We start from the raw sequence: 26901 nt of genomic DNA on the forward strand, positions 1-26901 counted from the left end.
TAAGTGCTTCCCCCACCAAACAGGAGTCAGAGCTGCAGCACCAGGCGAGCTCAGCCTCCATCGAGACCTGGTTCCCCTGCTTTTATAAGCCCATTAAATACGATGTTGGTCCTGAACTGTCCCCAGTTCAAGCAGAAGCATCTGCACCGTGCCGAGGAGCAGCAGATGGTTAAATCCTATCTTTTGCTCCCTGTTGTGACTACAGAGAGGGCTGGAAGGGGGGGTTTGCTGCAGTAGGAGCCCCTGGTCTGTCCAAACCCAGGATTTTAGGTTTTATTTAAATTTTATATAAAAATATCCATATAAATGTTATGAAGATAAAGGTTAGTGAAGCTGTTCACAGCTTTGAGGGCACTGGGACAGGGATGGAGCCTGGGAGGGAGCGGACATCCCTGCTGTCACAGCCATGGGTGGCCTTTTGGTTCTCCCCTGTGCTTCCATCCTGATCCTGCCATCCTGTGGGATCCCTGGTGCTTCCTGCCTTTGCCTTTCCCTAGGGCTGGTTCCCCCCAGAGCAAACAACCCCGTTCTCCCCCCGTGCTGGGCTGCAGGGTCAGCCTCGTGCCCTGGCCTCAGCACAGGGTAGTCCTTGTGCCTGCTGCATCAAAAGCCCCAGCCGTGCTAAGCTTCCAAGGCTCACCCTGAGTCCTAACACTGAGTCCCCTCTTCCCATCCTGTACACCCCATGCTATGGCTGCTCAGCACCAAAACACACCCCGGGGGCACTTGCATGACTGGTGGGTCCTGGATCCACAGGGAATGCTGAACGTGGCACGCAAGACTGATGAATGGACCCCATTACCGCAGCGAGCACCAGCCCCAGCACAGCAAGAGAAGGGCTTTCCCTTGTGTCCTTTCAAACCTGGGAGGCTGTAGATTCATTGCACATGGGATTGGACATCAGCAAACAGCAACACCAACTCCCCTGGCCTCGGGGAGGGGAGCAGCCATCACCCAGGAACAGGGTGGACAGAGCCAGCGCCTTGAGCATCTTTAGAGATGCCGCACCCGACGGGCACTGGGACCAGAGATGCAGCACAGCAGAAAACCCTCACTGGACAACACACCTGAAGCATTTTCAGCTTCTCAAAGAGCCTTTGGGAAAGGCAAAGACACTGAAGTTGCTGCCAGCAAACTTGATTTCAAACTCCTGGGTACAGTTCAGGTTTAGTCCCCGGGAGGAGGGGGGCGGAAGGATGCTAGAGAGCAGATTGCTGCCTCCCATTATGGAAGCAAGCTTAATAGAATTCATAGAAATATTGCTGGTTCTGCTGTGCTGTGCCAAGAATGTGTTAGAATAAAACCTTCTGAGCAGAAGGGAGAGATATAATGTCATCTTAGCCCTGATATGGAAGAGCAGCCTTCATCTCCTAAAGCAGATCTATAGGAGCGGTACCCAACTACTTGCCTTCCCTTGCGAGTACAGCTCATCCCTGTCACAGCCTTGCACAAACGGCACTGGGATGACCCAGGCTGCAAAGCAGTGCTCAGATCAAACAGTTCAGAGGGAAGCATTTCTTCTCACTGGGGTTTTAATGACATCCCAGTGCAAGACAGCCTGGCTCAGTTTCCTCCATGAGAAAGCTGCACCAAGTCACTTTGAACTGCTTTTAACAGCCCTACCCTGAGCCCCTGAAGCAGCCCATCTGGCCTCAGCACAGCACTGTTTCACCTCCCTCTTTCCCAGCCCACCATGCCAAAGTGACAGCCCTGTGCTTTGCCATAGCAGCAGAGACCCGCTGGCAGAGAGCTGCAGCCAGGAGGGAGCAGATCTCACTTCCCAAGCCTGCTCCATCCCCTTAAGCTCGCTCTGCTGGCAGCAGCAGGAGGGAGAGGAAAGCTCTCACACGTGGTTCCCAGAGCTTATTTTGGGAACCGAGCAGCCAGACCCTTGGGACCAGAGCTCTCCGCATGGCACCGATCCTCTGCCAAAGCTTTCTTCAGTCTCCTGTAACGGCCTTCAAACCTTGCCCTGAACTTGCAGGCTTACAAAGCTGACCACACAGGAAACGTGAGAGCTTGCCCCCTTCACCAGGCCATAGAACCCCAGACTGGTTTGGGTTGGAAGGGACCTTAACGCTCCTCCAGCTCCAACCCCTGCCACGGGCAGGGACCCCTTCCACTGGAGCAGCTTGCTCCAAGCCCCTGTGTCCAACCTGGCCTTGAACACTGCCAGGGATGGGGCAGCCACAGCTTCACCACCCTCACAGATGCTGATCAAACGTAGCTTGAAGCCTGCAGCTGTACTTTGGCCTTAAGGGTCTGCATGCCCATAGCTGCACTCAAATGCAGCTGCTGTCCCCTAATCAATAGCCTGTCTCGGTTATCACCAATAACCCACACCCAATTTCCAACCTAAACCCCTTGAAACCATCTGCAATCTCAGAAAAGGAGTTCTCTGCTCTTCTCCCTCAGCACTTCCTCAGAGCAGGCAGCAGCTTTAAAGCATCTTTATTCCAAACAGGCCCCAGCACTGACAAATGGCATCTCTTATCTTAATAACCATGTTATGTCTGATCTGCTTTAGCTTGGAAGGTGAAAGAAAACCCTGCTCTGCCAGCAAAGCCCCTGTGAGCAGAGGACCGAGCCAAGCCTGTGTGTCCCATCACCAGCCCCAGCTTGGCTTCCTCATCCCCGCTTGCAATGGGTTTTGCCAGGCTGCCCGCAGCAGGAGAGAACAAGTCAGTGTCACCCTGTTCTGTCAGCATACAGGGCTGCGAGCTGCTGTTGGGAAGGTGCCATCTCCACCTTGGCCATGGCAGGCACAGCTCAGACCTCTTGAGGATGCTCACCGTGTACTCCAGCCTCTCACAACGCAACGGCGCTCGTTGTCAGTGCTGTTTGTTGAGTACCAAAAAGCCTGATGGGAGCTTCAGCTTTTCCAGTCCCCATCCCTCCCTTCAGCAGCATCAGTCATTCAGACCCTACTGAAAAATAGCATCTGAAAATGGCACGTTCCTGCATGAAGCCATGGGGACAAGCTTGAGCCTCGTCCTCTGCATGTCAGTTACACTGTGAGGCCAATAGTAAATGGCCAAAACAGTGCTTGCCACCAAAACTATTGCAGTCACCCAGACATATAAGAAAGCAGGAGAGAAAACAAGTGTCTGTATCCTCAGAGAACACTCAGGGTTGTGGAGAAAACACAGGCTCCAGAGGCTCCAAGTGCACTGAGCAAGTGGGAGTGAAGGACAGAGGGTCAGAAACCTGCACCCTGGGATGCAGTGTGCAGTCAGCAATGACAGAGAGTCAGAAACCTGTACCCTGGGATGCAGTGTGCAGTCAGCAATGACAGAAGCACAAGGGATGAGAAGGACTTACCTGTAAGGGGCTGCCCACAGCCACTTCCCAGAGCAACATCACCTCCCTAGCATGGAATGGAATCCTAGGGGAAAGGAGCCAGGAAAAACACATGGGTGCATTACAGCCATGTTCTGGCAGCACTGCACAGCAGCTCACCAGGAGGAGAGCAGAGCCACGCTTTCCTCCCTGCTGGAATCCCAGCTCTGCAGCCCGGGTGTGGGAAAACGCACCAAAGGAGCCCAGCGAGACCTGGAAGTGAAGCCATGTGGATGCTGTCAGTTGGTAACAGAGAGGCCACAGCAGAACAGATCTAGTGAAATAAACTATTTTATTGCTGCACACATGCTTACACATTTCCCCTTAAATATAACGTTGCTCTGGTAAACTTTACAATCTTCTTAATTCAACAAGTGAGAAGCAGTGAACAAAAGGACCAGAGGCAAGAGAACACAGAAAGGACATCGGACACAGAAGGAAAAATCAGAAGGTTTTTATCTTGTGAGCAAGTTATGTGCAGCGAGAACAAAGTGGATTCAGATCGGAGGTTTGACCTGGCTCGTTTTATTAGAGCGTGCCTGCGTGCTGCCCATGTGCTGAGCGTGCCTTGGTAGCCCTGCTTTGCCAAGAGGGACTGGGGAAGGGAGGTTAAAGGGACCCCGAGTAAATGGACAATGTGAGGGGCCTCACAGATGTGACCATTAAGTGCACGCAGGCAGATGGGACTCCTGCCTGCAGCACACATGGAGCTGTGCTATGGGAGGCAGAGCAAAGGCCACCCTGACCTTTCCTCCCATGTGCTCCACACGGGAATGGGATTACTCAGGAGCAGCCATATGGAAAATGCTTCTCAGCACTGCTGCCCCTCCTCTGCCTTCCTCCTGCTTTGCCCACTACCAGTGTCCATTTGCTTAAGCAGCTGAGGCATCTGCAGAGAGCAGCGTTAGCACATTCCTTGGTAATCCCGTTTCTGCAGCTTGTTCAGTGCAAGTAGAAGGCAAAGGCCACATTCTGGCCTCTGGTGGCTCCGTGCAAGCCTTGTGCAGAGCTGTCACCACCACTGCTGTGCAAAGCCAATGCTAAGATGTCAGATGAGGGATTTATGCAGGAGGAGTGGAAGGGATGTGATAAACTAAACATCCTGCTTATGTTCAGTGTCGTCTTCAGCTACACAGGGAGGAGCAACTCAGGGGAACTGAACCAGCTGGGTTAAGCTGTCGGTTTCTGCAGCAGGCTTTCATGAGCCTGACACTCACTGAGCACAAAACCAGTCCTGCCCTCACCACAATATATGGGATTTCATATAAAAGCATTTTCAATAGCCCTTGCCCTCCTCGAGGTTACTGAGATGTCTTTATCAGTTCAAGTTGCATTGGGCTCTTTGGTGGTCCTGTCAAAGCCACACTAGGGGTGGACGTGGAGGTACATTCCACAAATCACACAGCAAATGCACAGCCCCTCTGCATGTCACCACCCTGAGCAGAAGCAGTTTTGCTCTACCACCACGGACAAAAAGAAAGGGGGAAGTGCTGCTCCCAAGAATAAGGTGTTTCCTTCCCCTTTAGGAAGGAAAGGGGTGCTCTCCCTTCAGTAGGAGCAGCTACTGATGTGGGTTGAGCTTCGGGAGCTACTTCTGAAACAGGAAACAAAAACCCAAACCCAAACTGAACACAAAGCAGACATGCACATGTCCAGGTATAATAAATTAAAAAGAAACCATGCCTGCAAGTGGATGGGAAAGAGGACAAAGAGGGGGAAGAGGGACACTGAGAGATGCTCTCGCACTCTGAGCCAACCCAGCGGGGCCTCCACAGGCTGCAATGACAGGCAGGGTTTGCACACATCAGCACTCAAGCCCTATACTGGCCAGGAGGTTTTCCAGAGCCTCAAGTTTCTGGTTGGCTTCCTCGATGGCACTGTAGGTCTGCACGTTGCTGGTGATGTGGAAGCGGATGTCATCGACCAGAGGAATGGAGTCGGTCTCTTGCCGCTCCTCCACAGCCTCCGCGTTCTCCTTCACAGCAGCCACAAACTCCTCTGACTCCACCAGCTGGGTGAGGGGGACAAGAGAAGAACAGAAGATGGGTAAATGGATGCAGAGGGTTTGGGTAATGGGCTCAGCCACTGTTGAGGGATCCCACAGAAGAAAAGGAAATGCTAAAGGCACACAGAGACCCAAATCTTCCTATGTCTCCTATGGGTGCTGCTTGGAGATGCATCCTGCCATTAAACTTAAGGAAGTAATAATACTTCAAGAATAAATGGGCACAACCATGAGCAATCTGCACCTCCAGCAGTGCACTGTGACACTCTCTAACTAGGCATCCATAGTTTTGGTACTGAGGAACAGGGATATACACAATGTTCCCTAACAGGAACCAGGAGATGCTGCCAGACACTTTGGGATGTCTCCCATAGGCAAGACAGCAGATGCTCGTGCCCAGTTTAGAACCAGGAGCCACCAATGACTCTGTGCCCACCATGGCTCTCAGCACCACCAGCAGATCACAGCAAGGCAGCTGCTCTGTTCTGCACCCAACTGACAGAATCAGGGCACCCAGGAATGAGTTTGCACCCAGTTCCCCATGAGCATGTGGTGTGCGGAAGGGTAAGAGGCAGCTTCCGTCTATGCCACTGAACTGTGCTGGGGCACAGCAGGCTGCTGAGCCCTGCTCTGTGCTTTACACGCTGCCAAATCTCTCTCTGTAGCCATCATCAATGCATCTCCACAAGGTACTGGCAGCTGCTGCTGCCTGAACAGCTGGGGCAGCTCCATTTGTACCAACACCCTTAGGAAGGCACATTGCCAAAGCGGGGTCCAAGGGCTCCCACTCAGGCAAGGGAAGTCAGGGGAACACAGAAGCACAGCCCCACCTTGGGATATTCACCAGCTTTCAAACCAAATCCCTTTTTCAGAAGCCAGAATCCGGGTGTATGCTGATGTGTCTGCCATCCCTTCGCTATACACTGAACACAAACCAGCCCCAGAATCATCTCCTTTGCTGTTTTCACAGGCCAAAAAGAATTTCACACCTTTCAAGCTGCAGGTGAGTGTTACATTCCCAGGTGTACTGCATATGCCATTTATAAAGACCTGTCTCAGGATACAAACATCCCATGGTTTCTAGTCTATACTGAAATACGCTAAACCTGGCTTAACTGAGCTAAACTTGTCTGGGCTGAGCTGTAAACTGGGCTGAACTGTGTTAAATTGGGCTGGGCTGTAAACTGGGCTGAACTGGGTTAAATTGGGCTGGGATAGGCTGGACTGAGCTGGCCTGAACTGTGCTACGTTGGGCTGGGAAGGGCTAAAGTGCGCTGAACTGCACTGGGCTGGGCTGCGTTGGGCTAAATTGGGCTTAACAGTGCTTAACTGGTCTGGACAGATGTGAATTGGGCTAAACTAGGCTGAACTGGTCTAAACTGTGCTGTGCTGGGCTAAACAGGGCTAAGCTGTGCTGAACTGGTCTAAACCTGCTGAACTGTGCTAAACTGGTCTGGACAGGTCTGAATTAAGCTGAACTGTGCTAGGCTGGGCTAAACTGGGCTGGGTTGGTCTGAACTGGGTTAAACTGGGCAGAACTGGGCTAAAGTGGGCTGGGCTAAATTGATCTGGACAGGGCTAAACTGGGCTGAACTGGGCTGGACTAAACTGGAATGGACTGTGCTGAAGTTGGCTGCGCTTGGCTAAACAGGGTGGGGTGAGCTGGAATGGGCTGGACAGGGCTAAAGTGGACTGGTCTGAACTGAACTGGGGTGAAGTGTCTGAACTGAGATAAAGTGGGCTGGAGTGGTGTACACTGGGCTAAAGTGGGCTGGTCTTAGCACGGCAACTTTCTCCATAGGCCTAGAACTTCAAGCTATAACAACCTGGAGTAACACTTAAAAGGAGGGGCATAGGGAAACCTTCAGTGTTAGATTCATTCCTTCTGTCTGTTCAACAGCCAAATATCACCTGTGGAAACCCTTACTGTTCCATTTGTCCTCCTGGAGGAGAGTGGAGATCACATCGACTCCTCCTTCCCATAGCGTGATGCCAGGAAGATCTGCCCCCAGCAAACCCCCAAAACCATTTCCTGTACACAGCAACCCAGCACACCCCATTTGGCCTCCCAGGCTGTAGCTGGTGTATTCAGGCAGCACCGCTGCTGCTCTGGGCACGGTGGCTGAAGGCTCAGTGAAAGGCACTGTCCATAGGCACGCTTGTCATCAGCATCAGGTACTGCCGCGCTCCTCATCCTCTGTCCTAACTCACCATCTGCTTTGCTACTGAAACACTGCTCTTTTTCAGGAAGCACATTAAACCACTTATTACAGAGCAAAGAACAACCACTAAATCTGTTGTAGCTATGCGAAAATGTTAACTGTGCTGTTAGATTTACGGGCACATGTGCCAAGTGCAGTGGGTGTTGTTTGCGGTACCTTCTCGATGATCTTTGCCATGTACTCCGTGCACTGGTCCTCCAGCCGGGTGAGCTGGAACAGCTTTGCAATCCTCCAGATGCTGACAACGTTGTCCTCATCCAGGATCTGAGCCAAAGTCCTGCCACACAGGCGCTTGAGCCCGGGCAGCAGGTACATGTCTGCCACGCACAGCACATCATAGGCGTTGTCCGGGGACAGCTGGAATGGAAAGAGATTTACCACCCGGTCCTGAACACTTCACTTGTCTCTGATGAGCCTTGTGTTTTAGCAGAGATGCTCTCAAGTGGGGTTTGCCCATTACTGGACAAGTGCTAACAGCACTGTAAGAGACAGGAGCTCAGTCTTTCAGGTTTAGGTCTTCTACTCAGTTACCACAGAGGAGTTTAAAACGCTGCCGAGGCAGCTTGCTCAGCACGATGCAAGACCTTTGCCATGCTGCAGCCGACCCCTCCAGTGGAGCACAAAGCGATGCTGACACACTGAAGTGCACCTGAAAGCTGGCTGCTAAAGCATGCTCAGCGTAGCACTGGAAGGAAGTAGCTTTTACCAGAGGTACTGAGAGCCCTTCAAAGAGACAGACGGAGCAGCCTGACAGAACAGAGCACCTTGTCCCCACTAGGACTTCTCCCATTCTGTACTGCTGTATTCCTCCAGCTGACTCTGCTAACAGCCAGCACAACCTCCTCGGCATGGGGATACATCCAAGGACAGAAAACTGCGCCCCAAATAAGCTACAGGCGAGGCCCAAGGAGGTAAGGAACAGATCTGCATGTCAAATACTATTGGAGCTTTAACAGGTATTCAAATGGAACTAAATTCAGGCACCAGATGCTCAAGCTTACACTGCTGGGAATAGCCTTTAACATTTGCAGGCTCTTGAGCTAAAGAACCACCCTCCCATTTCCCTCTTGGGTACTTTTGTTCCTTGCAACCAATCTGAGGATAAAAAAATGCTGTAGAGAACATTGGAGACACCACCTCCAGCTTCACTCTTCCCCCTGGCTGGGCAAATCTTATTTTAGTCAGCCATCTGCGGCACTAACCTGGAACTAGAGCCTCTCTCTGCACAGTTCTGTTCTTGCTAATGGGAGTTGCAAAGAGCACAGATACCCACAACCCTTTTAACAGGGAATCTGCAGGATGCAGCGTACCCTGGCTGTGGAGAAGGTGAGATCCGTCCCTTGTATTGAGAGACCAAGCCAGGCTGGTCTGGTTGAAGGAATGGTAACTCTAGTGCAGTGTGATCCACCACCCTAATAACTGCTCAGCAGCAAACCCACTGCTGCCCAGAGCTACACATGTGGTTGCTCACTGACAACTGCACAAGGCTGACTGCTTCTTCCCCTACAGCTGCTCACAGATGTTTGGAGAGTCTCCCCACAGCAAATGCTCAGCTGTGCAGAAGGATGCACGATGCAAGGGAAGCATGCCATGACTGCTGTAGAGCCACAGTTGTGTGACAAAGCTCTTGGGGTTATCAGTCAAGTGCTGCTTTGTCCTTTCATAAGCTCCAGGATCCTCATGAGCTGGAGGGGTTTGAGTCAGCAGCATTGATGGCAGCAGCTCCCAGCTGCTTGACCAACCTGGCAAGCACTCCTCCAGAAGCTCCCCTTGAGCCCACACAAGTATTCTGATCAGAAACTTCTCTTTCTGCCTAGAACCATTTCTGTCCTCTACACACACAGTTTCCTCCAACTGCAAACACTGTCCCTGTTACATAGGAGAGACACAAAAATCCCTTGGAAAAAGGAACATGGAATTGGGAGTGCTGACACTTGGCTGGGCAAACCCAGAGCAGGGAGAACACTCCAGATACAAGTGTGGAACTTGAGCTCTATTCCTGTTTCCCTGACTGTTTTTCCCGGTAGTTTTCATGACAGATGAACTCTCTGCAGAAGCTCAGTTTGAAATCCAAGCTATGCACCAGTCTGCATAGGGAGCATATGAGCAAGACCCTTCCAACTTTCACACTCTGTTGTCTGTCCCTCTGCTCCAAGCCCAGCCAGGGCAGCTGAGGCACCCCTTAGGATGGATGCTTTCCAAGCAGCCATCCCTTTCCTTGAGCCATCACAAGGAGGGCAGGCAGACTAGAGAGGTGCAAGGGAACAGGGTGAAGCTGCAGTGCAGTCACAAGGTCGGGAGGATCTTCACAACCCAACAGGCTGCTTTCCCTCCCTGCTTGCCCTTTCAGCCCATGGCTGAGGGAAGAGTGCAGAGAAGTGAAGCATCTGCTCCCTGGCATACCCATGGCAATCCTGCCCTTACTGCCTGCTAAATATACCTCTCCTAATCACACATTCCCTGCTGCTACCCAGAGGTGAACAGACCAACAGAAACAAGGTCACAGCTGGGTGCTCTGTCTGTGGCACCTAACCAAGAGCACAGACACTGCTTGGGAGCTGTGAGACTGGAAGGTGCAGTGTCCCTATCACTGCCCTAATGCCAGAACATGTTCTGGCATCTTGGAGCTGGACCTGCTGAAAGCCACAAACCCAAAGCAGGAAGCTGAAATTTGCTGCACCTTCCATTAGGCTGAAAACTAGGCGGGTTAGGGACATTACTGCTTGTGATACTTAGCACAGCAAGGCAATGGTCTCCCAGTGGAACCTTTTCCCACCCCAGCAATGAACAACAGTGAAAATAATGACTTGCTACAAATGGAAAAGTGGGCAATGATGCCAAGAGTAAAGAAGCAGAATCTCTCAATCTTTCTGCATCTCCAAATGGGTTCAATCTGCCATCTACTGGCAGCAGCACCTCATCCTTCCACAGAGCCCAAGGGGTTACCTGCAAAGCCCTGCATTTATCTTGCCAACAGGCAACGTGCAACCTGATTTCCAAATCTTTTCTACGGGATGAAAGCCTAGGGATTTGCTTCCCGAATGTGATGCACATAAACTGCATCCTTGCCTGGCTAACAGCAAGTCCCAGAGACAGAAGTGAGACAGCAGAGTAGGGCAATGGATTCAGGAAACAACACCCCCCACACCTAATGCTGTAGGAACATGTTGCTGTGACCAACTCCAGAATGAACCAGCACAGGAGGCGAGGCTCCATGACTAGCCTCACCTCTGTATCATCACTGTAGATGTAGTAGAGGACCCGGATGAAGATGTCCTCCGAGATGCTGTGCAGAGTCACCACAGGGATGCTGGGCTGTGTCTGCAGCTCCTCACTCTCACTGAAATGATCTTCAAGAAGGGCTTTGAAATAATCACTGCGACCACAGAAAAATGCCTGCAGAGGGAAGAAAGACCAAAACACCATCATTTTCCCTGCGCCAAACCAGAGAGCACTGCCAACCAGCTGCCCCAGCAGCAAAGAGGGGTTCTGGAAGTTCAGACTCTCTAACTCAGATTCTACCTATATTCTGAAGCTGAACCTCCAACATTTTTCCACACCTCATTTCTATCCAGGCCTACCCTCAGAACCAATTTATTAACTGAAGAGATTAGCGAGGCATTAGGGCAGCAGTTTGAGTTGAGCTTAGATCTCAAAACCCATTCTTATCGCTATTTACTTGCACATCAAACATTCCCTTCTCCAGACGTTGAACTCTCAAGCCAGCAGCAGAAGACTTTGCAGCTGTGAACACTGCAGCTGAATCCATAAACTTATCTCCTTGCCTCTGCAAGAAAGGCAGGCTTTGCTGGTCTGTTCAATGCTTTACATACAGTTCCCAGCTGCAGTAAGACTTTGGGTTTTCCAGGAGATGAGGCAATACTGCTTCTGCAGAGTGCATCCAGCACTGGATGAGCAGGAAACGGGTAGAGTGGGCTCCCAGCAAAAGGCAGGAGAACAAAGGACAGCACAAGCACATACCTTATGGCACAAGAAGTTGTAATCTGCCACCCGGAAGCACACGTCGGGACAACTGTTGAAGTTGTCGGTGCTGTCGAAAGGCAGCTCCCCAAAACCAACCTAGGAAGAGAGAACAGAAGAGCTGACCTTTAACATTAATGCTTTAAACACACTCAGGGCCCACATTTGGACTTCTTGGTCTTCCCAGAAGCAACCATCCATCCGATCCCTCAGCACAGAGCTGCTCTGAACACTGATTTCAGTGTGAAATCCTTGCACTGCTGATGGAGATATTCCTGGTACAAGTTACAGCTGCCTCCCTTATCCATGGGAACCCCCTGACCCTCCATAGCCCCCTGCCTGGAAAGCATTCCTGTGCCACCTAAAAAGGCAGGTAAAAGTTGCCTCCACATGGTTACTTCATGTGGTGGGTACCATAAGCATACTACAGCTTAGGACTAGCCTTTTACTGTGTAGCTGGATGGGTGGATGTGTAACGTATGGACTCCATAGGTGTACAGACCAGTTTCAAATGGGTTGACTCCCATTGCTGCCTGACTTGAAGAATCCAATATTTCTAAAGCACATTTTCAGTTTCTGCTCTGATTTGCAGCCAAAGACGGTGTTGCTGCAGTATTAATACCCTGGAGAAATGATTTTAACACCAACACACCTCCTCCCAGTCCCACATGCTAACAAAAAAATAGCTCTGTTGGCCTTATGCTGTTTTAAAGTGACACTTCCAAAGATTTGCACTTCCACTTTATCCTATGTACAGGGTAATTCAATGTGAAAGTTTCTATTCACAGTAATGTAAGCAAGGCAATCTCTGGGAACAAAAGTTTCCCTGGTTCCTGTTCTTCAAACACACGCCCCTGAGTTGAGCTGTCTCTCATCCAGGAAAGTTACATCCCAAAACCCCACGGCTGACCATGAAGATCAGTTTTCCAACCTAAGCGCTATTCCCAACACACCTGCCTGTCTCCTGAATGACAAACTCCTTCAGGCTCAACTTCCTGCTTCCAGCCTCGCCCTGTCCCCATTCTCATGCTCAGGTTTACAAGGTCATTTCCAATTCCTGCTCCAAAAGGAGGTTCGTGTCTTTGTCTCCCCTATTCGGCATGAAGTGGCTTTGCAGAATGTTCCCTTTTACTCCCCTTTAAAGTCTCTACTACTTCTACTCTCCTCCCATTATGCTTGAGGGATTTCATCTCCCTTTCAGGGTCTCCCTATAGAAAAGTGGCTCATTCCTCTCCCCCCCCCTTTCAAACAACCTCCTCAGCATACCAAAGCACAGCTGCCACAGCCAAGTGGCCCAGGAAGCCCAACACAGTCAAGCCTGTGAGGTGCAAACACATCCACAACTCATTCACCATACAGAAGTATTCTCTATAGCATAAGACTGCTTGAACAACCACAAGATGCTCCAGCCATCACATGTGGAGGACACAGCCTGTGCTGCTACCAATTTACTATTAGCACTTAAATGGAAACGTTGCTGGAGGCAAAAGCACACAAACCTAATCAGTGGCAGCAATTTGTACCTTGGCCAGATGATCTCAGCAAGAAAGCTGTAAATAAATTACAACAGAAAATACTGGGCTGAGTGATGCGAGAGCAGATCACCAGCCCCTAACCACATGCAAGTGAACTGGATCATATTAACGAATGGAAGAGTGCTGGAAATGGTTCAGTTAATCTGCCTCTGCCAAATGGGCAAAGCAAAGCACAGCACAAACACAGGAGGGAACCCATCTACCTGCTTCAGCCTGTTCTTTCTGTGCATGACAGGATTTAGCTTTGCCCCAGAAGTGACAAATGGGACACGTTTCTTTGCAGCCCCACCAAAGCCAACAGAGATGGAGAGAAGAGGATTTCACGGCAAACTCTGATCCTTTTAAGCCTGATTTCCTCTTGGTTTGGAAAATAAGATTTCAGCTAAATGGCAATGAAAAACCAGCTACAAGGGATGGATGTGCCAAGAGCCTCATGTTCTGGAAGCCCTGGAGTCGCTAACTCAGAGGTCACCTGGCAGATATAAGATAGCAGCCAGGCAGTGGGAAGCCAGATGGGTTCTGACAGTTGCCTGGCTTTTGGTGGTGTTTGACTTAAATCTGTCGCTGCTAAATTGCATTGCAACAGACCAAAGCAGCAGCTGTTGTGGGCAGAAAAACTCTCATCATTACTGGTTTAAAACAAAGCAGAGACAAGCACCACCCTGTTAAAAACAAACACTGGAAGAGAAAGGGCTTTGAAGTATAAACAGGAATGAGAAAGAAGATACCAAGATGCTAAACATGTTTAAGAGTTCAAAGAACAGAGAGCTCTCACTTTAATGATGCACTGTGATTGAATATCCAATGTTAATGATTGTTTTCATCCCATGAAGTTGGGATGTATAGAGTTCTCTGCATCATTCAAGTACCAAAGACATGCAGATTACTTGTTGACAGTGAAACAGAAAGGTGCATACATCCCATTTCATGTACTGTGGCATTCCATGACAGGAACAGCAGAGAATGTCTCTTACCACATTCTGGAAATGCTGGTTTTTATCCAAAGCTGAATGCCTGCTTTGTTTCCTCGAGAGCAGGGATGTTTGTACATGCCTATTCAATTATCCCTGATATGTCAGGTTCCATACTTTGTATGGCATCAGCCCGTTAGAGTGAGGATGTGCGATTCCTCTGCCCCAGAACAAAGAGCCTAATTCACAGAACTGAACAATTTACAAGCATTAGGACGAGCTATAAACGGCAATAGGATTAAGAGCTTTGTTCATCTATTCTTTCTAAGATGATAACAACAATAAAAAGACCTAGAGAGAGAAAAACTTGAATATTTTAGTTTATCAGGTTTAAGCAAAGCACCCATATTTGTGCATAGCACATCGCTATCATCATTGATGTGCATAGCACATCGCTATGTGCCCGTGTCCTCCTTACCTTTACAGCCCTAACAAGCCTCATGCTGCTGTAACTGCCTTCATTCTCATCTATGAACATAGCCAGAAAACCACAGCTCAGAGGCATTCATATTGAAAGCCACAAATAAATGCAGTTATTAGGGGGAGGCAGATTATGTAGGAAAGATTTCTGCACTGGTAGATGAAAACTTGATGGATTAAAATTCCCTCTCTAAGTGCTCAGTACTCAGGGAAATATATCTGCCAAGCACAAAACACGCTGGCTTATTACAGGTAGGAAACATTATCCATGCACGTACACACACTGCACCAGGCAGGTCGATTCAGCAGAGGACAAAAAGCAGAAGGCAATAAACTTTCCTACATCACTCAGTCATACAACCCCTGGGCACAGCAGCCACCTAAAATGAGTTCATGTTATTAAACTCAGTGGTTGGTGTGAGAAAGAGGAAACAAGGGACACACATAAGGGCAAAGAGAATCTGCTGATACCACAGAAAACAAGAGATGAAGGGAGAAGGAAGACTACCCATATTTGTCCTGTTCTCCTGCAACTGGGAACAAAGATCCACATATATGAGCCCACTAAAACTACTGACAGCATTTTAACACAGTGATCATCAACCTGTGGTCTGGGGCTCTTCCTAAGGGTCAACAAGAGGCAGCTATGAAAAGCAGATCTATTGCCAGTAAAGTTAAATTTGCTTCAGAGGGACTCACATTTCTGCTGGCAATACTGTCAGGGTTTGGAAGCACTTCTCCACTGCTGCTGTCAGCTCCTAGCAAGCAAGCCCAGCAAGCCATCTGCCATCTACATGCTCCTTCAGGTACCAATGCCTGCTGATTAAACGTTTCTGATACTCAAGCTGAATGGTAGAAAAGGCAAAAACAGCTGGGGGCAACTCTCTGCCCCACTGCCATCAATGGGGAAATCCCCACCAACCACATGGCAAGGGGTTTGCTTACCAAGATGCCTGCTGGGGGGAAAATCCAAGGAAAAGGACTGGCACTGACCATCTCATTAAACACCATTACAGCATTTCCAAGCAACAAAAGGCTTTCAGCAGTTGGAGCACAGCAAACAGGCAAGCACTAAGCTCAAAGGAGGAGAACTGAACAGGGGTGAACACGTATCGCAGCCCCACAGAGACTAGAAGCAGTAGAAGTGGTCCCTACCCGCAGTTTGGCTGGCAGGGCGCAGTCTGCTAGAAGAGCCAGATCTTCCTGCAGCCGGCAGTTACCTGTGGGCTCAATCGTCAGCACTTTCACACAGGTCCCTGGCTTGGAAGAGACTGGAAGAAGCAAAAAAAAACAGAGCAGAGATGCCTGAATCCCTCTGCAAACATTCTCTCCCGTTTAGAGAAAAGACCCTCCAGAAAAACACCAGTATCATCACCCTTTAGCTTCACTGCAAAACACACACCGTTTATTCTTTGTTAGGTACCAAGTTCTGTGCACCCAAGTCTGTCCTCTCCTCTCTACCTGCAGATCCCCAAAGCACAAAGACCCCCAAACCACCGGCACTCCTGAGTTCATGCTCTCTGCCAACGTTAAATAAGCATCACTACCACCAAAGAGATAGAATAAACCACACAGAGAGAGCAACTGCAATTGCTTTTTTCAGACCTGGTGTGTCTTCCTCTCTTCCCCTACCAGCCTACACAATTTAACAGCCTAATAAAGGGGAAGTAAAACACAAAATCATACTTTTCTGGTCTTGCTATAGAATCATAGAATAGTTAGGGTTGGAAAGGACCTTAAGATCATGCAGTCCAAACCCCCTACCATGAGCAGGGACACCTCACACTAAACCATGTCACCCAAGGCTCTGTCCAACCTGGCCTTAAACACTGCCAGGGATGGAGCATTCACAGCTTCCCTGGACAACCCATTCCAGTGCCTCACCACCCTTACAGTAAAGAATTTCCTCCTTATATCCAATCTAAACTTCCCCTGTTTAAGTTTGAACCCGTTACCCCTTGTCCTGTCACTACAGTCCCTAATGAAGAGTTCATCCCTAGCATCCCTATAGGCCCCTTTCAGATACTGGAAGGCGGCCCTGAGGTCTCCATGCAGCCTTCTCTCCTCCAGACTGAAATGACCAAAGCTGCTGTGGAGCTCATTGAAGCCAACCCCACTAACATCAAATGAGCAGCAGGCCAAAGCACTCCCAGCTTGCCCTCTTCTGGCCACGTCCCTCCTGCAGCCCACCACCTCAGGTCTGTTTCAGCTCAGCATGCTCTGGGGTGACGACTCAAGCATGTAGGACATTCAGGAGTCCCTGGCATGCAGGGAGGCGAGTGAAAGAATGTGGAGCACCACTGGAAAACACAGCGTTGCGGCGATGAAGCCTTGAGATGCTGTTGGGAGCCATTCAGAGCTAATTCTCAAGAGCAAGAGTTAAGGGGCCCCACGCTGAAGCACTCAGAGGAGTTTGACAGGCACGACTCACTGCATTCAAACCCCTGGCAGGTGAATCACGCCACCTGGAGACCTCATTCTAACTGACGTTCTGCTCAGCGTTATGTGAGCTCCATTAGATGACTCTGCTGCACCGTGGGCGAAACAGGACCACAGTGTGCCACAGGAGCTCTCCACCCCCTCCTCCACGTCCCCGCTGCACTCTGCAAAGATGTCACCACTGAACCTCAAACAGGCTGGATATCCTAGGGAGATACTGGGAAGGGAATCAATACAAGACAGGCAGGCACATCAATTGCTACACATAGAGCTACACCAGCAAGGAGACAGGGTGCTCCATTAGCACTGAATGCTACTTTCAGGACTTCCAGGGTAAGCCAAGGGGAGACCTGGCACCCACACAAGCAACACTAGTGTGTGAGCCCTGTCCACTTCCAGACCAGCATGAGAGAAGGAAATTTCTCCCTGTGCAACCAGAAATTCCTTACGGCAGAGAGAACCATTGCTATCTGTGTAACACCTATTGTAACAGTCACCAAAGCAGCCAGGCTCTGAAAGCACTAACGGACCCAGCAGCAACGGGAAAGAGCTGTTGGGATCTACAAAGCACTTACACAATGACATGAAAGAACAGTGATTTGTCTGAGAAGCAAATCTCCCAGGAGACAGTGCAGCTCTTGGGTTCAAGAGCACAGCATTTGGTATCCCAACCTGCAGAACACGTTTGCAAATACCCCTGAGGGAAGGATTGTGGTTGAATCTGGACAAATCCTGAGTTCTTCCAAACGCCACAACAGTTTCTTCTTGTTGCAACACAATATAAATGCAAGGGGCAATATGCAAGCCCTTACACTGAAGTCCATCTCAGGTGCAACAGAACGCACTGGGTCATCCTCATCCTCATCAGGGTTTCCTAAACTACACTGCAAGATCCTAAGTGCTTCTGAAATGCTGATTAACTCTAGATGAGATTGCAGAGGCTGCAGTTATCCACTGGAGCTGCACGGGCTTGAGGTCATGTTGGTTTATTAGGCATGTTTCAAGTCTGTAATGCAGATGCAAGACACCACCGTGCTCTGCAGACCTGAATCAGATGTCTATGGCACAGAAAGCACTTGAACAAGCAGAGGTTCCTACCGCACTAGAAGGAAAAGCAATGTTTTGTCAAGTGGCAGCCACGATGCGATCTAAGATCTCTCCCAGTTTTTAACTTCTGTAACTGTTATACGTATTACTTTGTGGAGGATCAAGTTTTCCTCCCTTCCACATGAGATCTGATGAGAGAAACATGTTAAACTCTTAACAGACCTCTCAGCAGTTCTGTCTATTCAACTGAATCCAACCTGTCATAAATGAAAGTCAAGCCTAGTATTTCCATCAGTGCTCTACACCACCCATTGATCGTGTTTTCTGTTAGGCCTCAGAAATGAAGAACAACTCTTTGCTCCAAAGAACACAGAAATTGCTCTATTTGTCCAGTGCCATCCAGGAAGTCTCTATTACATTCCCAAGCGGAGTATCTGAAACTCCCAGCCTGAAACGCTCCTTCACCATTTGCTACTGTTAAACCCCACCAAGAAGTCAGCTTTGTGCAGTTCACAAGTTTAACCACTGCACTTCATGATCCTGAAGTAGCCAATGACACTCTATGATGGCTTCAGACAGCTAGCAAGCTGTCCACCTTATTTTCCTCCCACAACCTAATACAAGGTTTTAACTTGATGTATTAAGGTGTAATTGGTGCCTCCAGGGCCTCAGCTACATCCTAGGGGAAAAAGATACAAAGGCAAAAAAGGGGGAGGGAAATGCCTCCAGCATCTCACTGCATTTCTCTGATATCAAAAGATGCCACAATATAAGTTTGTTACCCAATTGTCTGAGTAACTTTTATTTCCTATTCATGGTATTTACCTCCACTCCCCTTGTCCACCATTTATTTAATGCATAAACTGGTACCTTACACTATTTATAGCAAGAAACAAAGAAATGCATTTCTAATCTCTTCAGATGCACGTTTACATTTGTGTTTATGTGTCAAGACTCAGGATGCAACTCCCATTGGGACTTGCACTCTGGTCTACATGAAACAGCTGTACAGTGGTAGCCTGTACACCACCAAACATTCCTAAGGGCAGACATACACATGGTAGTATCTTCCAAGTGATTTGCAGATTAGGAATTTCTTAAGCCAGAAGTACTGTCTCTATTTGTTAAGCTTTGCAACTTCAGGAGGCTGAATAATCAGAACTCACAGTTCAGATGGGAGAAGTGGAATAGCTACACCCTTACCTGTTGTATCAAGGAAGAAGATGCTATTAACTTAAAAGCCACAGACCAGAGTCTCTTCTCAAGCCTAGATTAACTTGATTGAAGTAAAGGAGTTAACTCAGCATGAAATGAGAGTCAGATGTTTTCAGCCTGGAGGCTTTGTTACCAGATGATTATTTCTACTGACTAACACTGCCTTGCCCTACTGGGGCTGTTTTGAACTATGGAGATGGATGATAAACTCCAACTGCTGGTCTTCATGCAATAAGCTGATGTCATGATTAGATCATAAGCTCTTTGGATAACTAAAAGCCCTTAAATAGAGAATTGTGTCATTTAAGATTTGGCTCATACACGTGTTATAAACACACACGTGCTTTCAGAAATACTCCTGTATTTCAAAGTGGTCTGTTTCTCTCTGCATCCATTTTGAGCCAATTATCAAACATTTTACTTTGTTTATGGGTCAAATAAATGCAGACCAGGACTTGACACTGTACATACCTCATCTCCCCAGGGATTTAAACAAGCTCTCTGCTGAAAGGCACTACGCAATATACCCCACAGTACTCCGCTGAATGGCTGGCAAGCACAGCAAAGCCCTGCTGCTATGGCTGCTCTGCTGTAATGAAAACATCCACTATAAACAATAAACATGCGTGTGTCAGAAACCACTACGGCTGCCCTACAGAGAGCCAGGACTCAAAACCAGCATGTACACATGGGAATGCCACAACAGGATCATTCTCTGGAAGCCCCAAGGGCATTGTCACACTTTGCTCTTGGTCCCCAAAAGGGCACCACGGGAACAGCAGAGGAAACAGACAGTAAAATGCTTACCAAATTCATAGACTTTTTTGCATTTGGTCTCCAAATCATCTATGAGGTCCTGCAGCCGGCACTGCTTGGCTAACCTCTTGCAGTCATTTACATACTCTACATCGATGTCGAGACGTCCTGCCAAGAAGAAACCAGCACTTTAAACACATCACTTGAGTGTAAATATGGCAAAGACCGAAGACTGAAGACCTGATGGCACAGAAATTGAATAATTGAAGACACTGCCTCACTTTTCAGCATCCAGCTACAGCTCAGCCCAAGAAGCTAAGACCTGGTACCCCACCACTCTGATGAATCTCAGTTTAATTCACGTTCCCACGTTCAGCATCATTCAAGAGGCTCTGGATTTCATAGAATCACAGAATAGTTAGGGTTGGAAAGGACCTTAAGATCATTCAGTTCCAACCCCCTGCCATGGGCAAGGACACCTCACACTAAACCATCTCCCCAAGGCTCTGTCTAACCTGGCCTTGAACACCGCCAGGGGTGGAGCATTCACAACTTCCCTGGGCAACCCATTCCAGTGCCTCACCACCCTAACAGCAAAGAATTTCTTCCTTATATCCCATCTAAACTTCCCCTGTTTAAGTTTGAACCCATTACCCCTTGTCCTATCACTACAGTCCCTAACAAAGAGTCCCTCCCCAGCATCCCTATAGGCCCCCTTCTAATACTGGAAGGCTGCCCTGAGGTCTCCACACAGCCTTCTCTTCTCCAGGCTGAAAAGCCTCAACTTTCTCCTTGAAATTTCATTTCAAGCCTTCATTTCAATTTCATTTCATAGCCTTGAATTTCATTCATTCAAAGACTGAGCAGGCTTTATACAGGAGACATTTAATTCCCTCAGAAGATTACAACTAACAGCACAACAGCAGCATGCATGGCTGCTGTTACCTGGCATGGGTAACAGCACACTTTATGCTCACAAGCTGCCATCCCAGAATGTTTTGCCATCACTGAAAACGTGGCAAGGAACATTTCTGAGAACACTGGACTGGGGAAGGAGAACCTTGAAGAGAAAGTTATTTTCTGGCACCACCTCCTGGCCTGAAAGAGTTCAGCACTTAGCATGCCTGCAATGCAACACTGGCATTTTCATTGAAGGCTTAGGATCAACTTCTGCTCAGAAGAAATATTAGAAAGCAGCCAAAGTGTTGAGCACGCACTGCTCAGTCTGCCAGACTCAACGTCCTGCATGGGCAGCTGGCTTTTCACCACCTCAGGGGATTGCTATCCCAGATGAAAGATTTACCTTCCTGAGGTCAATACATTCTCACACCCATCCAACCACAACCTAAGATGATTTTGTTTTAATTGACTGCAGTTATTGGCAGTAAAACAACTGGCAAAAGGTACAAACACACCGTGTAAAAGCTGGGGATTACTCACATCCTCCCCTTGTGCCAGCAGTGAGGATGTTGGTGATTCTGACACTCAAACACTGCCGCCTGCAAGCCTGGGCCATTCAGTGCTATGGCAGAGGCACCCACAGTTCCCTACCAGCTATGCATGCATACACAAGAGAGGAAGTCACATACCTGTGTATAGATACTGCAGAAGAGAGCCAAAGGCTGCTGGATTAATCTAAAATAAAACAAGGAAAAGTTACCTTTAGAATTCCCAGAAATTCTGTAATGAGCTTGAAACTTGCCTGATACAAACAGAAACATTTAAATAGCAGTTCACACACTGCACCCCATTTCCTTGCTCCTACTGTGACTAATGCTGCCACTTCACCTGGCTCGCACAGCTCTTTAAATGTACCAGATGATACTAATCCATGTGCCTTGGGGGACAGGACCGACTAATGGGGTGCTCCAAAGATACAGCTGAAATATGGTCTCTGTAAAATCCACTTTCCCTGGTCACAAGCACCTCTTCTGAATTTGAGAGGGAAAATGTGTTCTTGTGCAAAGAGAAAGACATTAAGCAACATCCTGAGAAACCAGAAGTATGCTTGTCACAAGTGGTTTAGCAAAGCCACAATGAACCTATAGAAACATATGCCAGAGTACTGGTGATTAATGGATGAAATGCACTTATGGCCTATTGAGTTCTTGCTGCAAAGGCAACAAAAGGGACTCAATTAGCACCAATTATGGAGGTGATGTCTTCAACACAGACCACCTGTCCCCCAGGAATCAGACAGACACAACTCATCCCACAGAGGAGTCCTGACACAGCTGGCAGATGGTCACAGCTACCTGCTGCTGCCATTAATTAAGACACGGTTGAGCCCATGACAGAGGGAACAAAGGGGAAGTCAGTCTACAGCCTTCTGTTATCTGAGCAAGATGCTATTTTATGGCATAAAGTCTTTCCACAAGCCCCTTTCCTTGACTTAGGGCCATTCTGAGCTCCAGGAGCTATTCATTGTGGAAGTGAACCCTCAGACTGTCCTTCCTACTCACTTGTTTCACCCAGCTGAGACAGGAAAAGAAAGGGAAGAGCTAGGCAGAAGAGAGGGGAAAAAGCAGGGCCTTGCTCACCAGTGGATGCTTCAACACTATCATGTTCTTCCCCTTCCATTTGGTCTCAAACATCTCTGCAAAGTAGGCGCTGCGAGCGCTGAGGATGCAGCGGTGGGCGCAGAACGATTTGCCATGAACAATGAAAACCATGTCGCTCTGGTAACCCTGCTCCAGCAGCCTGTGAGGAACACAGAGAGGGGAATGAGAAAGGAGCACGGAGTAAAGCGTGTGGGGGTCATGGTGCAATGAGGTCTGAATCAACACAGACTTCTTGGCACTGCAGTCTCCCTCTGCCCAGTTAGAAGCCAGTACAAGGATGGGTACCTCACATAAACTGGAGTTTCTCACTTCCTCCAATGACTCCAGTTTTGTCAGTGCAAGAGGGAGACTGGAGAATGAAACCTGCCTCAGGTGAACACCAGAACTCAGGTAACACTCCAAAGCAGAACTACTTGCCCCCAAACACAACTCCAAAGGTTAATTCTGCTTTTCAATTGGCAGCTGATAAGAAGCCCTGCAGAAGCCCACACTAGATGCAACTAGTTGCTAGATGCAACTTCCCTGCACTGCCAGTGTGCACGTTTTAACCACACAGCAAATAGGAGAGGACTTGAAGTCATCCACCCTCAGAAGGCAGGATGTTACAAGCACGAAATGCTGGCTATTACCACATCAGAGATGAAGCCTTGTTCATGTTTGCATACTCATTCCCTCTTCTTTAAAAGGGAAAAAACCAAGATTGCTACTTCTAGAGCTAAGGAAGGATGGCAGAATGTGCTGCACATAGAGCTGCCCCATGTGCTTACCGCTGCAGGAAGACATCATAGTAGTCCCTCTTCATGCACTTTGCTGTGATCTGTTTGTACTCCTTCAGCAGGCGGCGGATGGCATCACTCAAAGCTCCATAGAGGCAACGCTCCCCATCAAAGGTGTTGGCTTCACATTTCGCTCCTGCAAAATGATCACAGGAACATGCCAGCAGTGCTCAATCAAGAGTCCCTGAATGGTCACTAAATGAGTTGAAAAGCGCTTGTGTTTCCCCATTAAGTCCTGTTTACAAAGCAAGGTTGTAGGAAGAGTACAAGAAGGTTTTACACAGACAGCTCCTCAGATGAAGCACAGCTCTTGCATCAGCAAACTCCCAACAGCAACACCCACACAAACACAAAACATCAGATGTCACTTCAGAAAGTTCACACTGCCTCGATTCACCACAGAAAGTGTCCCTGTAGCAAAATTCAAGCAGCAAATGCAAAGAGACCATGAACGTGTGTCCAGAGCTCCCACTGCAGCCTGAGATCACTTATCAGACGGTTCATTGTAACAGAAGTTTCCACAAGGCATAGCTAGAGGGATACACAATCCCCATGGAGAGAGATATTGCACCCATAACCAGGGTGCTTCTGCTCACCATTGGCCAGAAGATAGCGTACAAGCTCCTCATGTCCACAGAGGCAAGCGTAATACCTGACAACAACAAGAGAAAGAAAATTAGTGATACAATAGGAAGCCAAATTCAGTGTTTGGGCACACCACAGCATGCAGAGCTCAGAACTGAGCATCCCTCATAGAAGATGACTCCTCACAGGAGTGACAAATTGCCACCTAACAGTATAGGCCCCAACAGGACACTAAGCAGGATCTGTTCCCAGCACTCCTTGTCACTGCTGTCCTGCAAGATCTCAAGGTTCCAATCTGGGCTCAGCATCTTTTGTTGCACCACCAGCTGCCAAATCCATCCTTGTTTTAACAGAGTTCATTCCATGGGTGCTAAGCAATTCCACTGAATGTCCAAAACCACTCCTTGCTCCTTCTGTTGTCAGTGTGAACGCTGCAGGCTATGACAGCAAGGGAAGAGCTATCACAGCTACAAGATGTACAGCTACAAGATGTACACCCCTCGAAGTCCTAGAAGCTTTGTTTTCTCTTTCACAACCTCAGCCTTTCAGTCTGCTCTTCCACAAGGACCTCAAGCTGGCCTGCAAACTAGGAGAATCCTGTAATGCACACTGCAGTAGGCAAATGTTACTCTACCTTTACTTCGGGAAGTTATTCCATACTCTAAATGCGTCGCAGGTATCTTTGGAGCTGGTATGTAGGGAGAGAAAAAGCTCACTCCACTCCTCAGCTCCAGCATTGGGATTCCTCACTACCTACTGTGTGCTCGCAGCCTTGCCAGACAGCCCCACAGTTACTTTGCACTCCACCAAGCAAAGCCTTCACCTGAAAAGGCACCTTAGAATGCCCTGGGCTTTCAGGGGTGAAAAGGCTGATCAAGCCAAACGCAGGCTGCCTAATCCAGGTAATGCAGTCACAAAATCACACCCCTCCCCACCCCGAGCGTTACTGCAGCAAGTGTCAGTCAGGTGGGGAGGGAAGGACACAGCAAAGAAGCAGAAAGTCACCACATCTCCCCAAAAGCAGAACCCAGGCTGTTCAGTAACAGTGCTGCTGGCAGCTCTTGCAGAGAGAGCCCAGGAGCTCTCTAAGTCCCTCCTGTTCCCAGCCCAGGCTGCAGCGGTGGACACTCACAGAGGGGTGCTGTCCCATTTATCACGGACGTTGATCTCCACATCTCGCTGTTCGAGGAGGTATCTGGTAGTAAAGGGAGAGCAGAGTTATTAAGGAGCTACTCAGTCACATCTCCTTTAAAAGCTGGAAAGTTGGGGCTGTTCAGCCTCGAGAAGGCTGCATGGAGACCTCATAGCAGCCTTCCAGGATCTGAAGGGGGCCTATAGGGATGCTGGGGAGGGACTCTTCAGTAGGGACTGTAGTGATAGGACAAGGGGTAATGGGTTCAAACTTAAACAGGGGAAGTTTAGATTGGATATAATGAAGAAGTTCTTTATGGTAAGGGTGGTGAGGCACTGGAGTGGGTTGCCCAGGGAGGTTGTGAATGCTCCATCCCTGGCAGTGTTCAAGGCCAGGTTGGGCAGAGCCTTGGGTGCCATGGTTTAGTGTGAGGTGTCCCTGCCCATGGCAGAGGGGTTGGAACTGGATGATCTTAAGGTCCTTTCCAACCCGAACCATTCTATGATTCTAACTCTGAGGTTTACAGGAACTCCTGAAAGTACAAGAGGATTTCAAGGGGCTGTCAGTTATGGCTGACGTTAAACCCTCAACCCAAAGAGCAGCGCTGTGCAGCTCCCTTCCATCTGAAGTGGTGGATGTCGGGAACGAGCAGAATCAAACCCATCTCCTGCCAACTCCTCACCGGGCAGCCACCACAAAAGAAGCCTGAGCACTTCAGCAGCACCTTCAGTCTCCAACAACCCCTCCAGCTGGGATGCTTACAACTCAGTGGCCAAGCCTATGAGGCCAATGCTAGGCTCCTACTGCCACAAGTAACACCACTGCAGACTGCTCTTAACTCCTGATATTGCCTTGTCCTGCACATTTAGGCTGTACCCAATGCTGCCGATGCTCCCTCTCAGGCACCTCTAGAAGCCAGCCTGTCCCCCACTACTGCAGCACCCACCTCTCCTAAGCACGGGTAAAAGTCCCTCTTGGCTTCCACAACCCCTCTCAAGCCGTTTGGTTTCCACTCACCCCCCCCCCCCCCATCGCTCTCCCCCTTCACCCCCTCCATTCTCCCCATCTCAGACTCCAGATCCCTCTGACCACGCTCCTCACCCCAAGCAGCTCAGCTCCTCACTCAGACCCGGGCGGTCGCTTTGTCCCCCTGCTTTGGCAGCGCTCCCGACTGTCACAAACACACACCCGGAGCACAGCAAGGGCTCAGTGGGCGCCCAGCTCCTCCGGGGTAAAGGATGGGACGCGTCTTTATGGGATAAATGCTCCCTCCCACCCGCCGGTACCTACCGGCACCAGAGACCCCGCCGGTTACCGGACAGGGAGCGCCGGGCGCGGCCCCCGGGGCGGCCAAAGGCCGTAACGCAACACGGCGGCGCCGGGACACCGGTGTCCCCCGGTGAGCCCAGCGGTTAAAGGCAGCGGAAGGACGCCGGGAACCAGGACCCAGGCCACCCCCTCCCTGTCCCCGTCCCGGCCCTGCTCACCGCACGCGGCTCACGTCCCCCTTCTTGCAGCTGGTGAACAGGTCGCTGGTGTCCATGGCCGGGGTAGGCCGCGGGGCGGCGGGGCCGCATTGACGCGGAGGGCGAAGGGAGCCGCGGGACCGGGACCGCACCGGGCAGCGGCGGCGACGGGGCGGAAGCGACGGCGGAGGTAAACACGGCGTAAGGGGCAGAGCGGCCCCGCGCAGAGACGTGCTAGCGGCGCGACGCACAGCGCCCCCATGCGGCTTGGAGGAGCAACCGTGGTCCAGAGGCTGGGACACGCGTGGCGCTGGGGAAGGGAGGAAGGGGGATCTGCTCTGGAATGAGCACGGGAGATGCTCTGCAACACACCTGAGGGAGGAATGGTCCAGAATGGGCGTGGGAGTGGGTTCTGGAACACACGGGATGGGGTCCAGCATCCATATGGGAT

At 49.6% G+C, this 26901-nt stretch overlaps 1 protein-coding gene across 1 annotated transcript; it reads right to left on the reverse strand.

The window, feature by feature from the left end:
* Window positions 1-3614: 3614 nt before the first annotated feature.
* On the reverse strand, window positions 3615-26633 carry ABTB1 (ankyrin repeat and BTB domain containing 1). The gene is made up of 12 exons (XM_061357144.1): window positions 26472-26633; window positions 24985-25047; window positions 23864-23919; window positions 23259-23403; window positions 22471-22630; window positions 21520-21565; window positions 19982-20098; window positions 15629-15744; window positions 11548-11646; window positions 10795-10962; window positions 7723-7923; window positions 3615-5350 (listed from the first exon to the last, which is right to left on the reverse strand). The coding sequence occupies exons 1-12, from the start codon at window positions 26525-26527 to the stop codon at window positions 5144-5146; spliced, it is 1434 nt and encodes a 477-aa protein (XP_061213128.1). The 5' UTR covers window positions 26528-26633; the 3' UTR covers window positions 3615-5143.
* Between the last annotated feature and the right edge of the window lie 268 nt (window positions 26634-26901).

The sequence above is a fragment of the Neopsephotus bourkii genome, unplaced genomic scaffold (assembly GCF_033783945.1).
Source record: "Neopsephotus bourkii isolate Nb327-2 ecotype Australia unplaced genomic scaffold, CSIRO-AGI_Nbou_v1 NB_887, whole genome shotgun sequence".
In the NCBI taxonomy this organism is placed as follows: domain Eukaryota; kingdom Metazoa; phylum Chordata; class Aves; order Psittaciformes; family Psittacidae; genus Neopsephotus; species Neopsephotus bourkii.